This window comes from Dromiciops gliroides, chromosome 5 (assembly GCF_019393635.1).
Source record: "Dromiciops gliroides isolate mDroGli1 chromosome 5, mDroGli1.pri, whole genome shotgun sequence".
Lineage (NCBI taxonomy): Eukaryota > Metazoa > Chordata > Mammalia > Microbiotheria > Microbiotheriidae > Dromiciops > Dromiciops gliroides.
This window is the reverse complement of record NC_057865.1, coordinates 215,839,651-215,855,358: the sequence shown is the minus strand read 5'-3', so window position 1 is coordinate 215,855,358 and position 15,708 is coordinate 215,839,651. Positions and strand designations below refer to the sequence as shown.

The following is a 15,708-nucleotide window of genomic DNA, read 5'->3' as shown; positions in this document are numbered from 1 at the left end:
AGTTACTTAACCCTGTTTGTCTCAGTTTCCTCATCTGTTAAATGAGCTGGAGAAGGAAATGCTAAGCCACTCTAGGATCTTTGAGAAGAAAACCCCAAATTGGGTCACAAAGAGTCAGACACGACTGGAAAATGAGCAAAGGACAACATCAATGTATTAAAAACAAAACAAAATTGATGCTATATACAAAGGTCCCCATCTGTCGCCCCCTTCTTCTAATAGCTTCTTAGCATCTCTGCAAGCTTCGGGTCTCACCCCACTCCAATTCATTCTATATAGGGCCATCAGATTAATTTTCCTAATGCACACCTGAGATCACATTACACTACTGCTTTAAAACCTCTTGTAGTTTCTCATTGCCTACCAAATCAAGTCCCTCTTGGCTCCAAACTGTCTCTCTCCAGGCTTCTCTCTCTAACACCACTCTCCCTAATACCATATTTTCTAGACAAACTGGATACTTTGTTTCCTCTAGAATATGAATTGGGTTTCCCTGCCTTTGTTTCATGCTTTTCCCTAAGCCTAGAATGCCCTCCACTAATTAGCTTTACCTTTTGACATCCTACCCATCATTCAAGGTCCAAATAAAATGTCAAAATCTCTGGTTCCCCCAATAAAAAGTGACCTCTCTCATTTGATTTTTCATGGTATTTTATTTCCCCCAAATGTCCCGTTTATAAATGATTGTTTGCATGTTGTATCCCCCAAAGACTGTGAGCTAAGTCTAGAACAGGGCTTGGCTTTGTTTTTGGTTGTTTTTTTTGGCCTTTCTTTGCATCCCCAACACTTAGCAGAGTGCCTGGCCCATAGTAGGCCCTTAGTATGACTGGGGTAGGCTAATTTATTCTTAAGCATTTGATATATTCCAATTCATATTATATTTATCTCTATTCATGTCTTATTGCTATATAATAAGCACTTTGAGGGTAGCAACTATATCTTATTTCTATCTCTTCCCCATGCATGCTTATTGAAAGCAGATTTTTTAAAAAAAGGAATATAAAGAAAGGATTGAATGAATGACTGAGACTTCCCCCATATACTACCCATGTACATTACAGACGCACCCCTCCGTCCATTCCCTAGGTGTGATACCTGAGCACACTCTTCAAGATCCTTTTGCCTATACTGTAACTACTTTCATGCCCCCCCAAACACACATGTATATGCCTGCATCATGCCTTTGCAAGTGGCCATTTCCAGTGCCCCCACACACACTGTACCCACCGTACCAATTTCAGGGAGCTCAGACTCGCTGCTCTCAATCTCCTGCTGCCCGATGTAGAACCAGATGCAGGCCACCCAGTGGGCGAGCAGGGCAAAGACAGCCATAAGCAGTGTCAGCACCACAGCACTGTACTGAGAGTATCGATCGAGCCTTGGAAGCAGCCGGAGCAGCCGTAAGAGCCGCACTGTCTTCAGCAGGTGAGCCCCAAAGTACTAGGAGAGGGGAGAGGGCGGTCACTTCCCCGGAAGCCCAAGCAAGTCCTCATGACTCCCCACCCAGTCTTCCCTGCCCACCAGGCACTGACCACATTGACTTCAAAGGCGTGCAGCAGGTCAAAGGGCAGGGCAGCAATGACATCCAGTAGAAACCAGGTGGTGACATAGTGGAGGCAGATAGAGCGTGGGGCAAACACAACCTGTCCTGATTTGGACACGAATGTGGTGCGGAAATTCAGCACAATGTCTGCAGGGAATGCAGGGAGGACAGGAGCATCAACATGGAGAGAACAGGGTGGTAGAGAGCGATCAGGCACTCCTTATGGAAGGAGGGATGGCTGCTGCTGTAGGGAGGGGGCTATTGGGGTGTCTGGGAGGAACCAGGACTGGGCCATTTTCTCCAAATGGAGCCCATGGGGTGAGTGTTGAGGCTGAGCTGGACAAAGAGCCCCGGGAGGACAGGGGGAAGAAAGGTCACTGGCATGGATCTTCTGACAGGGCTAGGGCCACATTGGGATGGGAGGGGACGAGCAGAGCCTGACATCTGGAGAGGAATATTGTTATACCAAGGATGAAGAGGACCTCGACAGCCAGATCGCAGACACTGGGTGGGCCTCGAGCCTCATTGGGCTCCCGGGCAGCACTGACACAAACGCTGTAGGGGACTGTAACAGCTACATAGAGCGTGGCAAGCAAGATGAACCCATCCCAGGTGGCCCGTAGAGCCCCACAGTGCAGCAGGATAAAGGGTGATTTCCGGATGGCAGCTACTTTATACTCAGGAAGGTTTGGCTTCTCCCCAAATACACCCTAGTGTGGAGAGAAGGATTAGGGAAATACAGACTTTTTCTTCCCATACACAGTGCCCCAGTCCTACCAGGCTGGGAATCCCCTAGGGCCTAGTGCCCAGGAGGCTTGAGCATTAACTCTTCCGCATTTTTTCCTGAGTGTGGCAGGGAGAGTGGCCTGAGCCCTTGGGATCTAGTCTTGCTTGGGGAATGGGGAATTGTGGGTAGTGATGAAGAGTCCCACCCTGCCTTCCATCCGCCTCTCTTGCCTTCTGAATATTCCTAGTTCTCCCCTTCTCCCATTTTACCCCCCTCTCACTCCAAAATTCAGTAGAGACCAGCCCAACCCAGCCCAGGCAAACCCAACCCAGCCCAGCCCAGCCCAGGCCAACCCAGCTCAGCCCAGCCCAGCCCAGCCCAGCCCAGGCCAACCCAGCTCAACCCAGCCCAGCTCAACCCAGCCTAGTCCAGCCCAGCCCAGCCCAGCCCAGGCCAACCCAGCTCAACCCAGCCCAACCCAGCCCAGCCCAGGCCAGTCCCCGTTTCCAACCTTGTTGAGTTTATGCTTGTTTTTTGGCTGCTTCTGCAGGTGCCCAGACAGGTGATAGAGCACAGCCCGACTCCGACGCCTATTGGCATTGAAGCCCTTGGACCCTGCCCGGCCGTACCTACGACGACCACCACCTATGAGAAAGGGGCCCTTGAGGATGATGGGGCAAACAGATGGACAAATAACTAACCCACAAAGTGTTGTATATACATGCCTTGCATGTATAGAGTGAGTCAGGCTACCTTTCTTTTAGTTTGAGTTAAATAATCTATTCCCTTGAGGGGTGTGTAGGGTCTCAAGGGCACCCCCCTCAACAAGAGGGGCATCTGTCTTCCTTCCCAACTATAGGCTGGTTCCCTCAGAAAACTCATGAGCCAAATTTCTCCTCTTCCTTGTCCTTCACCTCAGAACGGAGAAATAACAATCAGATTAGAGCCACTGGAAGGGACAGACACTATCTAAAATAGCAGATCAAGGTGGACACCAGTAATCAGAGCTAGGTAGGACAGTGAGAAGGGAACAGGTAAGTGAAGAACACAGGTGGAAAGAGGACAAGCCTAGGTCTTTCTGCAAGTAGGCAAAGGAAGCTGGGAAAGTTTAGGATCTTGGATGCCCTAGCTCCCAGGCCAAGGTTGCGCTGAAGTCTAAGGCAGAGAGAATATTAGATTGGGAGTCAGGGGATCATCATTGGAATACAGACTCTCCTATTTCTTGCTGGGGTGAACTTGCACAACTCTTGACCTCTCTGGGCCTCAGTTTACTCATCTGTAAAATTAGGGAGTTGGAGACAATGACTTCCCTTTCAGTTCTCAATCCAATGGTTCTATAATAACAATTAATGCCAATGAGAACAACATTTGCAGAGCACTTTGTAGGTAAAAATTACTTCCCACATCCATTTACTTATTTTACCCTCGTGAAACTCCCAAGGAGCAGGAAAAATGAGTATCATTATAGGTGTTTTACAAAGAAATTGAAGCTAAGACAGGGGATCTCATCCCAAAGTCATAATGCTAGTAATTGATAAGAGCTTGTCTTTCTGACTGTAAATCTTATGCTCTTTCCTACATGTGAGGCTCTCTCTGTTGAAGCTGTCCAAGGGTGCCATTTCGAGAGCTCTGGACGAGCTCCCCTCCCCTACTGCATGAGTAGGTGCTGCCTAGAAGCTGGAAGACCCAGATATCAGGCCTGGATCTGACACTTAATAGCTTTGCCACCCTGAACAAGTCACAAGCTCTAAGCCTTAGTTTACCCATCTGTAAAATAAGGATAATAATGCTACCTTACCTATCTCTGTGAGGAAAGTGTTCTGTGACTTTAAATCACTCTACAAAATCTGAGGTACTGAAATTATTACCATTATCATTTTATTACTATAGATTCAAATATAATAAGCCTGTTAGCTTAAAGGCAGATGAATTAGTGTAGTGGATATAATGTTGGACCTTAAATAAAAAAGACCTCATTTCAAATCTGGCCTCAGACACTTGCTAGCTATGTGACCCCGGGCAAGTCACTTAACCTATTTGCCTCAATTTCCTCATGTGTAAAATGGAGATAATAGCATTTGCTTCCTAAGTTTATTATGAGGATAAAATGAGATATTTGTCAGGTGTCTTTCAAACCTTAAAGCTCTCTATAAATTATAGCTTTTATCATTAATATTTTTTTCTTCCAATGAGGGGTAAACCTATTTATTTTCCTAATAAGCTGAGGGACTAAAAAAAGTTTCCCCCTACCTTCCCTGAAGGGAGAGAGGTCAAAGGAAAAGAGAGAGAAGATATGATTGTGTGTGTATGTGTGTGTGAGAGAGACAGAGACAGAGATAGACAGAGATAGAGACAGAGAGAGGGGGAGAGGGGTAGGAAAGAAGGAGGGAAGAAGGGAGAGGGGAGGGAAAGGGATAGGAGAAAGAAAGAAGAGGGGAGAGGGAGAGGGGGAGAGAGAGGGAGTAGGGAAAGGAGAGAGAGGAGAGACAGAGAAAATGAAGAAAGGGGTTTGAAGACAGGGTTCTCCAGACAGTAAGAAGGAGAAGGAATTGAAGACTGGAGTATATCATAAGCTGTGCTAGCCAAGCCCCCTCTGTGATTAAATTTTAGTTAACTTTGGTTCATAAACCTATACTCTATACAGCTCCCATATACCTACTGTTATGGGTGGGGTTTTTTAGTTGCTCTTGTTTTGCCTTTTGAAAAAACTGAACCTGGTTTTGATTAAACTGAGAAGACAAAGGCTTATGGGAGGTTGAGTGTGGTGTGGGTGACTGGAACTGAGGTTCCCTAAAGGCCCTGTTGTCTCCTGTGGTATGGGTGGTCCCTTATCCCATCAGAATAACCAGATCACTTCCAACCTCCCTAGAATAGTGCAATCTCCCTGAGGGCAGGGGTTCCACCAGTACCAGTCACAATACTTTGCCACCCATAGGAGACCTATGATAAATGACTGCGAAGCAGATCCATCCTCCATCCTCACCTCCCTCCTTCCAGTTGTCTAGTCCCCCGCGGTTCTTGGAGTCACTGATGTCCTTGTGGGAGACCAGGAAGAGGGCCACCTCACCTTTCTCATTCTTGATGGGCACTACATCCAAGAGGCACCAGAAGGGGAGACCTAGGCACAAAGGCAGTCTTGGACCCTAGCTCCAAGACTCTGGCCCTGTTCCTAAAAAAAAAAAAAGCTGCCCGCTCCCTAGGGAAAACAGTTTCTCTGAGGAGAAAAGGGGAGGGAAAGAGAGGCGAGGGGGAATGATTCAGGCTGGAGAAGGAAAGGATACGGGTGACTTAGTCATTGGCTTTGTTTATATCATACGAAGAGAAAGAATCACCCACTGTTTGTCTGATTTGAGGACTGGGCCAGAAGGAATAGGCTGGGGCTGTAGTACTTTGTCACAATGTGTCCAAGGCAGAGACAAACTCTGATGGGGTGTGCGTTTATGTGTGTGGGGAACACAGCTGCACACACCCATAAGAGAGAATTGTTTTTGTGTACATATACTTGGATGTCTGTCTTAGTAGAAAGAACTTCCTATCAGTGTGAATCTTTGCAATGAAGAAGGGGGTTCCCAGGATGGGCTAGAGGACCAGATCAGATTATCCTGCCATGAAGTAGGGCAGGGCAGATGTGATGGATCATGAGTAGGTTGAGTGGGAGAGGGAAACAAAGGCAGGGATAGGGTTGAAATAGAAGGAGGAAGGCTATAAACAGAATGTAGAGAGGGAAAGAGCTTACTTAGGTTTGTTGCTAATTAAGTTAGTATTTTTTTTAAAGGAGGGGGATGGAAGAGGGAGGGTGTGTTCAAAATGGAGAGGGAGGAGGCCATGTGGTAGAGAGGATAGGGAGGCAGGCAAAGGGGAAGAGGCACAGATGACAGGGAGAAGAAGGGATCAGAGGGGAAGTAGACAGAGAAGTAGGAAAGGGTAGGTAGAATTAGCTGGACCAGGGAGCCTTTGACTGGCGGGTGAGGTGAGAGGGTATCCCTGGCTTACCGCTCTTTCTGTATAGAATCAGCTCAGCCTTAAATTCCTTGTGCTCATCTAAGGCCTTTCGGATCTGCTGGCGGACAAGGTCACTAGTGTCAGGACCATAGAGGAAGGAGCAGGCACAGCCTCTCTGCATGACCTCAGCCCGAGAAAAGCCGGTGAGGTCACAGAAGCCATCAGAGCAGTAAACCACAGGGAAGGATCCCCGAACCTGGGCATTACCCAGCACGAAGTTACTGTCTGCAAGAGAAGTTACAGTCTGTCTGCAAGAAAGAGTTATGCATATAGCCTGGGGAGGGAGGGAAAGAGAGAGGCAGGGAGGTGGGTATGTATGTAGTGTGCTTAGGCGGGTTGTTAACCAGCTTGAGCCGAGAGGGGCTCGGTCTCCTGGGGATGAGAATTCGCCCAGTCCAATTTCCATCTCCAACCTATTTCTCTGGGTTAGCTTCAAGAAGCCCCAGGGAAGGGGATGGAGGAGAAAAATTATGAAGGATACACAAAGAGGACCCTGGAGGCTGGATTCCCAACTCTAGAGTGAGGCTAAGGTTTTACTCCTTCCCCTGGGGTTCCTGGTTCCCTTCCCCTAATTCCCCAGCTCCCAGCCCTACCAAGCTTATTTCTCCAGTAGCCCCAGGGTAGGAAACTTCTTCTCCTAGAAGTGTCAGATACGACCAGAGAGTTAAGGACTACTATGACTCTTTATCTCTGTGAAGCTCTGGAATCTAATGAACCTAATGAGTATGTGTGAGTAAAATATTATGGTTACAATGTTCCTCTTCTTCAGACTCCAATTCTGTGCCTTTAGGTCAACAGTCTCTGGAAGTGAGTTGTCACTTATGATGTTTGTGTACCAGACAATTCAGCAATGTATCTGTTGTTTTTTAATGTCCTCATGCATTTTTTCCTGGTGTGTGTCTGTTTGTCCTAGATAGAGTCTGTGTGTGTGTGTGTGTGTGTGTGTGTGTGTGTGTGTGTGTGTGTGTTAACACGTGCCCTTTATTCGAGTCTTCCTTCCCTTTATCCGATTCTTTCCCTTGGGTATACATCCTGGATGATCTAGTGACCTCATCAGCTTACATATGTTTCATACTCATCTCTAAGCAGATGACTCCCAGGGCTATATATTCAATCCTCATCTCAGATCTCCTGAGCCCTAATCTCCCATCACCAATTGCTTATTGAACCTTTTGAACCAGTGTTCCACAGGCAACTCAAACTCAATATATCCAAAATAAAATTCTTCCCTGCCCCAACCCCAATTCTGGGGGAAGGTGGAGGGCTTCCACCATTCTTCCAGTTAACCAGATTTACAAACCTGATGTCATCCTTGACTCCTTACTTTCACTCACCCCACATATCCATTCAGTTGCTAAATCTTGTTATTTCTATTTCCCTAACATCTTTCATATTTGTCAATTTCTTTCTAGCACTCTAGTTCAAGCCCTCATCACATCTCACCTGTGACCCCCTAAATGGCCTCTCTGCCTGAGGCTTCTCTCAAGTTTCTCCAATCTATGCTTCACAAGTTGCCAAAGTAATTTACCAAAATGTAGGTCTGACTATGTCATTTCCATACCAACACATTCCAATTGCTTCCCATTACCTCTAAGATCAAATATAAATTCCTCGAACAGTTTGAAGCCCCTTACAAATTGGTCCCAATCTGCTCTGGTGATCACCTATGCCTCGTTTGTCTACCCTGAGAATCCCTCATTTCTTTCAAGATTCTACTCAACCACCACCTACAAAAAGTCTTCCTAGTTTTCCCCAGCTACTAGTGCCTACCCCACAAAATTAGCTTTAACTTTGTATATACATGCATATATATATATATGTACACACATATTTGCATATGTGTATAAATATAGACATGGAAATTATACATTTGTGTGCATTTACACATACACACTCATTCTCCTCTGGCTAAGGGGACAGCTCCCAAGTACACCAGCTATTTCACTTGTCCATTTCAACAGCAGTTAGTTCCTACTTGTCACATAAAAGACACTTAGTTTTTGGTTGGCTGATTTGTCCTGGTACATCTTTCCCAGGTCTAAAGGAGTATGTGTGCCCTGTGTTTCAGGCTTATTAAATGAATCTTGGATAGTGTAGATAAGTGCTTGTCCCTTATGTTCATCTTGGAAAATCTAGATGAGAGTGTAGGTGTCCACGTGGTTAGCTGCTTGCTCCTAATCCTTCCTTGGCTCCACTCATGATGGCTAACCCACCCCATAGGTCCCCTAGGCTTCCTGCCATTCCTCCCACTTCATTCTCTTCCACCTCTGGAGGATGGGGTGGGAAAGTCCTCTGACTGACAGACCCCCAGGCCCTGGCTAGCTGGCCCAGGCCCTGAGATTTGAGGCAGAGTGGTCCTCTAGATGATGGCTGAAGATGTAGCTGGGGGTGGTGGTGGTGTTGCTGAATCAGAGGGCTAGGCTGGTGCCAAACATATGGAGAGGCAGATGGTGGGAGCTCCGTCAGCTCCCAGCATCCTTCCTTCCTACCCCACCCCCCATCTATCCCTCACCAAGTGACTGGAGACCATGGGGAGGGGGAGGGAAATGGGAAGGTGTGGGGCTAATGGAATGGGCAATTACTAACTTGTACACACACACACACACACACACACACACACCTGCTGGCCCAGGTGCAACTCTGACGACTTTCCCTGATTCCAGGCTATGGGTGCATGAAGCAGTACATAGGTGTCATGTAACCCAGGCTCCAAAGCCCCAACTCCTGGCTCCTCAGCCATTCCTAGGGAAGTGTGGGGGCCCCCCAAACCCTGATATCACTTGACTTTTTTCCTGTGGAGGTGACGACGGTTACTAGAGCTTTACTGCTAGTTCTCTTCAGTTGTTGCTTTAATAAGACTGAATTATTTGTCTTTTTGGTGGAGTATATGCAGGTGGGAGATGAAGCTCCCCACTGACCAGTTCTATTTCCTCTTTGACATTCCCTTTCCAAACCTCCTTTTTCTGACCTTGACCCCTTATTTAGGATCATTTAGGATCCTACTGTCTGACCAGGCTGCCTACTGTCTGACTGAATGAGGCTGACAGTGGGGAATCCGGGACTGCTCCAGGTCAGTTGCAAGGTGTCTTCTCCCTTCCATTCATCCTTTTGTGGGGGAGGGTGAGAAAGACGCTCTGAGGCATCGGGCCAGGTAAGCAAACCTTGCCAAGCCTCAAACCATTCAGTCTACTATGACCAGGAGGGTTCTGGTTACCTCTGCCCCTCTTCTCCCGCCCACTCACGAGAGTCCTGTCCCCACTGCCTTCCCAGGAAGAATTTGATTGGACGAAGGTACATCTTCAAGAATTTTGCAAAGTGGGAATGAACCTGGAAGGGCCAGGAGAGCTTAGGGCAAGATCTGTGGCTAGATTTCGAGGGGTCCGAAAACTTTAAAAAATATTTTTATAATCTTATTTCAATATATTAGGTTTCCTTTGTAACCCTGTATTTTATTTTATGCGTTTAAAAGCATTATTCTGCAAAGGGGTCCATGGGCGTCACAAGAATACCGAAGGGGTCTATGCTACAAAAAAGATTAAGAACCCCTGATTTGGGGGGGGGTATCGGTAGCTCCCATGGGGATCTTTTTGGGGAAGGGAGCTGGAGGTCCTTTGGGAATCCAGGCTGGTGGGGGGGGGTCTTCCACCGGGAGGGGGCTCCTTCTTGGGAAAGGGTCCAATGAACTCACGCGTCCCGTCGAAGCGCGTGGCGATGGTGTCCAGGAAGGTGTTCTGCGGCGCCAGGAGCCCCCTCATCGCCGGCATCTTAGGCTGCCGCGGCCGCCCGCCCCATCCCTCCCGGGGCGCGGGGCGGGGGGGGGCCTCAGCGCCGACGGGGGGCGGGGAAGGAGGGGAAGAGGGTGGGCAGCCCTTTTCTTCTCTGCCCTGCCTTCTCTGCCCTTCCCCGCCCCGCCAGTCCAGCGGGCGCCGGGAGCTGCCCCCGGCGCCGTCTCCCCGGGCAAGGGTCCTAGGGCAGTTGTCCGGGGGCACAGCCCAGCCACATCTCCGCCGCCCCAGTGAGAGGAGGCGTCCGCTCCGTCGGTGTCAGAAGCATGTCTCTGGACTCCTCCCGTGCTCCCCGGGTTCGGGTCCCGCTTCCCTCCCACCGGCTTGGGCTCCGGCCCCGCTCCAGATCCCTGCAGCTATCTCCGTCTGATGGAGATATGCGGCTCCCAACCCGCCCCCCCCCTCCCCACCAACTTGCCGCCTGCACCGGAGTAACCATGGAGACAGGGCACACCCTGCCGGGGCTGGCTCCTTAAAGGCGCAGACTGCCTGCAGAGGTACCAAATCTGCTCCTCCTCGAAGGGATGGGGACCTAGATTGGAGAGAGGTGGGGCGCAGTGGAAGCTACCGTTCAGTACTCCCGGACCCATCCCACCCGGCACCTCGCTCCGCAATACACCAAGCAGCGAGCTCCCTGTCCGTTTTTGCCTGTCGCACTGCTGGAGGAGCCTTCTATCCATTTTTTGCCCAAAGGTTCTCTAGCGAGAAGCAGGAAAACCCTGGGGATGGAAAGGCTTAGTTGGAGGGAGGAAACCCTCGGGGTCAGAAGCTACTCTTGTGATGCTGAGTCTCCACTGAAGAGTAGAAAACTGGGCTGGAGTAATTGAAGGCTAATAGGGGTCGGAGATACTAAAGTTGAAAGAAGCCCCGTTTAGTCGAGCCCAGGACTAGAACTAGCCGGACTAGGGAAGGAGGGTCTGAGGGGCGCCTCGAACCCGAGCTCGGAAACAAGATACCTGACTTCTAGTCTGGGCTCCCCAATTAGCCTTTCTAGGAAATGAGCCGAACCATAATCGGTTTGAGAGTCGTAGGGCAAAAGGGCTGAAGGAGCAGCTCCGGGAGGGGAGGGGATGCTCTCGTGCCTCCAAAGGAGCCCCCATTGTGGAGTTAGGGATGGAGAAACCCTTTAGAGCAGGGTTCTTGACCGATTTTGTGTCATCCTGGTGATGTTTAAGGACCCCTTCTCAGAATTTCTGTTTGTAAACTCATAAAAGAAAATATTACATTGCAAAAGAAACCGACTATATTGAAATAGTTATCAAAATAGATTTTTTAAAACTTCGGGAACCCCAATTTAAGAATCCCTGCCTTAGATTTTTGCCTCAAATAATTATCTTCCATCCCTGGACAGAAGAGCTTTCACAGCAACTACCGAAGTGGGGGAAGGGGGGGAGGCGCTGGAGAAGGAGGGAAATGGAATACCTCTGCCTTCTAGGGTATGGATTATAGGGTTATAGAATGTTAAAAGCTGGAAGAGAACCCCAAAATCACTCATTTCAACTTCCCCATCGGAAACTCTTGAGATTAAGTGACTTGCCCAAGGTCGTACCAGGAGTAAATGGTAGAGCTAGTATTGGAACTAGATTCTGACTCCAAATTCGGTGTTCTTTTTTAGGAAAATACGGGGTCACATTTTTTTTAACCAAGGGGACAGCAGAGCTGGGGTGGGGGGAGAATCTCTCCACTAGGGACAAGTCTGGCCTTCAGACCCGGGAAATGAGCAGAATGACCTCGGTCTAGTCCGGATTTCGGGAGGACAGTTGGATCAACGCTTGTCTAACCTCTAGGGAAAGCCAGCTACACTGAGTTTCGGCGGCTCCTAGTCACTTCCCTACCTCTGGGTCCAAACTCTCTCAGATCCCGCCTCTTCCATCCCCTCCCACATCCTCCTCGCCTTCTAGAGCCCTCCCCCTCCCCCCTCCCTGCCCCGCGTCGTTTTTTCTCTTTCCCCCACACCCCAGCTGCCAGCTCCCGACTCCTCCCCCCTCCCACTGTTTGCCACTGAGCTCAGCAGCCGCCTTCGCTGAGCTGAGCCGCTGGGGCCAAAACAGCAATTTGTCTCCAACTGAAGTTGAGGCTATGCAAGGCACCTAGCCCACACCCCCTCTCACACTCTCCATCAGGCTCGGGGGCGGTGGGTGGAGGGGGATTGACAGATTAAAGTAATAGACGTGTACGCACTAGACGTACTCCCCTACTTTTCCCCTCCCTGCCCCATGGGCTGACCAGATCAAAACCGCAAGACACCTGTATTTAAATGAGCCGGGGAGCTCATTTAAATGACTGAAGGAAGTGGTTGGGGTTCGACAGCATAAAGGGAAAGTGAGATTTCTCTTCGTCCTCTCCTCCATCCCCATCTCCCCTCCCCCCTCTCCCCCCGCAATGAACTTGGGTGGGGAAAAGGCCCTATTTTTCCGAAGTAGCTAAACGCTTAATAAATGCGTGTTTACTAACTCCTAGAGCCAGATGGCAGTCCCAGATTAAGGCTCCTCCACCAGAGGTAACCTTTTCTTCAGAGGAGGGAAACTCCCCGCTAAAGGGCCAGACAGCTAGGCCCACCTATATCTGGGTTGAGGGTTATTTAATGTCTAGTCACCGCGCGACCTGGCCGGTTTTAGCTGTCAGAGGTCTGCAGATTCTCTAGATGCCCCCGGTAATCTACTGTTTCTCCAGAGCCTTGGACAGGCCCGATCTCTGGGAACTCTATCCAGCACCGGGTCTGCTTGTGGGAGGGGAGGGAGTGGGTCGCTTTTCAGACAAGACCTGGCTCCATTTCTTATCACACTTCCACCTTTAGGGTCTGATTTTCATTCCATCTGTATTAGTTTGTGAAAACCATCCTTCCCAATACCTCCCAAAAGAATAATGGGAGAAGAGCGTAGGGAACTCCCCCCATCCATAACCCTCAGGGTTGATCTTTCCATCTGGTTTGATTTTAAAAGCTTGTTTGATGTATAGTTATAAGGTGTCAATCCAAACTCCCTTTTTGCGCTTTCTCCTTTCTCCTCCCAAGCCACAGTGTATACTGATCCCATAGTTAGCAGAACAAGGAGGAAAGAAACACTTAGAGGGATGAACTGCAGAGGCGACGGTGACCTCCGACCTTACTACATACTGTCCTGTCTTGGACTAGAATTAGTCCTCTCTGCAAGCACTCCTTAAGAAAAGAGAATCTGTATTTTGGTAGGGGGAGCCTTTTTTCAGAGAAGGACTGGAAGTCTTTGTCAACAAGAACAAACCCAGGAGGCTATATTCTGAAACTGCTGTGGGAGGCCCGTGGGAGTTTATCTACAAAAAGGAACAAGGAGGGAGGTTGGGAGGGGAAAAGCAAAGCAGAGAAAACCTCGAGACACAAAAGACAGGGAAAAAAAAGCTTCCCAATCACAGAGCGAGCAGTCAGACAATGTGTAGGGGATGAAATGAGAACAGGTGGCTGTCGAGGAACGGAGCTGGTGCTCCTCTCCCCTCATCCTAGTCTCACCTCCTCTCCGCTCTGCTCTCATCTGCCCAGCCCAGAGCAGTCTGACTATCATGGGGAAGGAGTCGGCATATCAGGACCTTGGCCAGGGATCCCTTCTTCTATGGCCATGTCTGTGTTTATAATGGCCGGCACCATTAGAATATGATTCTTTGGGAGGAATATAGGAGTTATTCTCTCAGTGCTTTCCAGAAAGAAACCTTTTTAAAGTCTTCAGGATTAGGAGCCCCCACCCCCAGTCTACAAACTTATCTATCTGTTTGGACATATACTTTCTCCCCAATTTAGCTGTAAGCCCCTTGATTCTTTTTTTTTTTTAATCTCTAACACCTAGCTCAAGAACTTGCACATAGTTGGCACACAGTAAATGTTTGTGAATGGCTAACATGAAACTCTTGGTAGGGTTCTGGTTTGGCTGGACTATAAACAAATATTCAATACTGACTTGTGCCCCTTTTAAGGTCTGTGAATCCACAACATTTGCATTTCCAAATTGTCACCTCTACTAAAGTCTTACTCTGCATTAAGGTTTTGTATAACAGGTTCTCTCAAACTGGAAAGGCTTTAAGTTTGGGCCTGATGTCGGATTTATTGTCATTTATTGCTTGAAGACCAGCCTAGTTGAAACTCGTTACCAGGTTGACCACTGGGTCATACATTTTTCAGACACAGTACTTCTCAAAGTCCATCTTAATAGCAATTGTCATATGTACTAATGTAAGGAGACCTACAATGGTATAGGTTTTTGTAGTATTAAAGTCTCGCCCTTACCTAAGCCCTTTTTGTAAGTCAAATCAACAAACATTAAGCACCTACTATGTGATGTACACTGTGCTAAGCAGTGAGGATACAGAAGGAGAGAGAGAGAGAAAGAGAAAGAGAGAGAGAGAGAGAGAGAGAGAGAGAGAGAGAGAGAGAGAGAGAGAGAGACTCTGATCTTAAGTAATTCACAGCCTAATGGGGGAGTTTACATGAAAACAACTATGTATGAACAACATTTATCCAGGATAAATTAGAGATGATCTTGAGGGAATGCACAAGTATATATATATATTTTTTTTGGGGGGGGTGGGTGGGCAATGGGGGTTAAGTGACTTGCCCAAGGTCACACAGCTAGTAAGTGTCAAGTGTCTGAGGCCAGATTTGAACTCAGGTCCTCATGACTCCAGGGCTGGTGCTCTGTCCACTGCACCATCTAGCTGCCCCCAGAAACCACTAGTATTAAGGGGAATCATTGGGAATGGTTTCTTACAGAAGATAGGATTTTAGCTGGGAGCAAAGATGAAAAGGGAAAGAGTTTCAGATATGAGGGACAGTCAGTGGCTTGGGGCCCCAGTGGAGTGAGTGAAAATCTAAAGGATTTAAATGCATAAAGTTGGGAAACTCAGGCTTTGAAAAGATGAAGGACGATTTCTTCTGATCCTCTGGTTACTCAATAAGTGGTATTTAAAAGATGATCCTTAATCCTGGAGTTTGTCTTAGGAGTGGGTAACAAAAGGGGATAGAAACAACTACTATCATGCAAGAATTAGGAATACACTAGTGCTCAGTGTCTCCATCCTTTTTAATCAGCCCCATCCTTCTCATCATAACTGATGGAGGGACTGATTCTTACAGGGTCAGAGACAGGAAAAGACTGGTTTCCCAGGGTTTATTCCTCATTCCACACTCTCCCATGATCAAGCCATCACAGTTATTGACTAACTGGTAGCTTTGAACTTGAGGTCAAATCTGGCTTCAGACACTAACTCTGTCACTTTGAGCAAGTCACTTAATTTCTGTCTACCTCAGTTTCCTTAACTGTATGCTTGCTTGCTTCCTTTACAGAGAATGGACAAGCACCTTCCATTCCAGGCTCTAAAGAGTATAAACTTCTGGAAGACAGGGTAGTAAGGCCTGATTAATATGCATGGCACCTGGCACCCTGATGAAGTATGCCAATCTGCCCTCCCCAGGGCTGGGAAGAAAGCCACATCCCTAGGAGCTCAAAGCCAGGATGATACAATCAGTCCCTGGGCTATGTCCAAGGCATCTCAAAATGGAAGATAAAGAAAATCAGTGAGCAAGCAAAAAAAAAAATACTGAAGTTTAGTCATCTTTCCAGATGGCTGAGCAAGAGGAAATGGGCATCTAATGTTGTGGGAAGGGTCTAGAATCAACATAAGGAAGGACT

General features: G+C 48.1%; 1 protein-coding gene across 4 annotated transcripts in view; it reads right to left on the bottom strand.

The window, feature by feature from the left end:
• KCNH3 (potassium voltage-gated channel subfamily H member 3) overlaps positions 1 to 10,447 on the bottom strand; it is a 38,244-nt gene extending 27,797 nt beyond the window's left edge. For all 4 annotated transcript variants that reach the window (XM_043966090.1, XM_043966092.1, XM_043966091.1 and 1 more), the window contains exons 1-7: positions 9,961 to 10,447; positions 6,264 to 6,497; positions 5,254 to 5,388; positions 2,782 to 2,915; positions 2,010 to 2,253; positions 1,533 to 1,690; positions 1,233 to 1,440 (exon numbers count right to left, since the gene is read on the bottom strand). In XM_043966090.1, the coding sequence (XP_043822025.1) occupies positions 1,233 to 1,440; positions 1,533 to 1,690; positions 2,010 to 2,253; positions 2,782 to 2,915; positions 5,254 to 5,388; positions 6,264 to 6,497; positions 9,961 to 10,036 (1,189 nt within the window). In that variant the 5' untranslated portion in view covers positions 10,037 to 10,447. The remainder of the gene's footprint in view (positions 1 to 1,232; positions 1,441 to 1,532; positions 1,691 to 2,009; positions 2,254 to 2,781; positions 2,916 to 5,253; positions 5,389 to 6,263; positions 6,498 to 9,960) is intronic.
• Between the last annotated feature and the right edge of the window lie 5,261 nt (positions 10,448 to 15,708).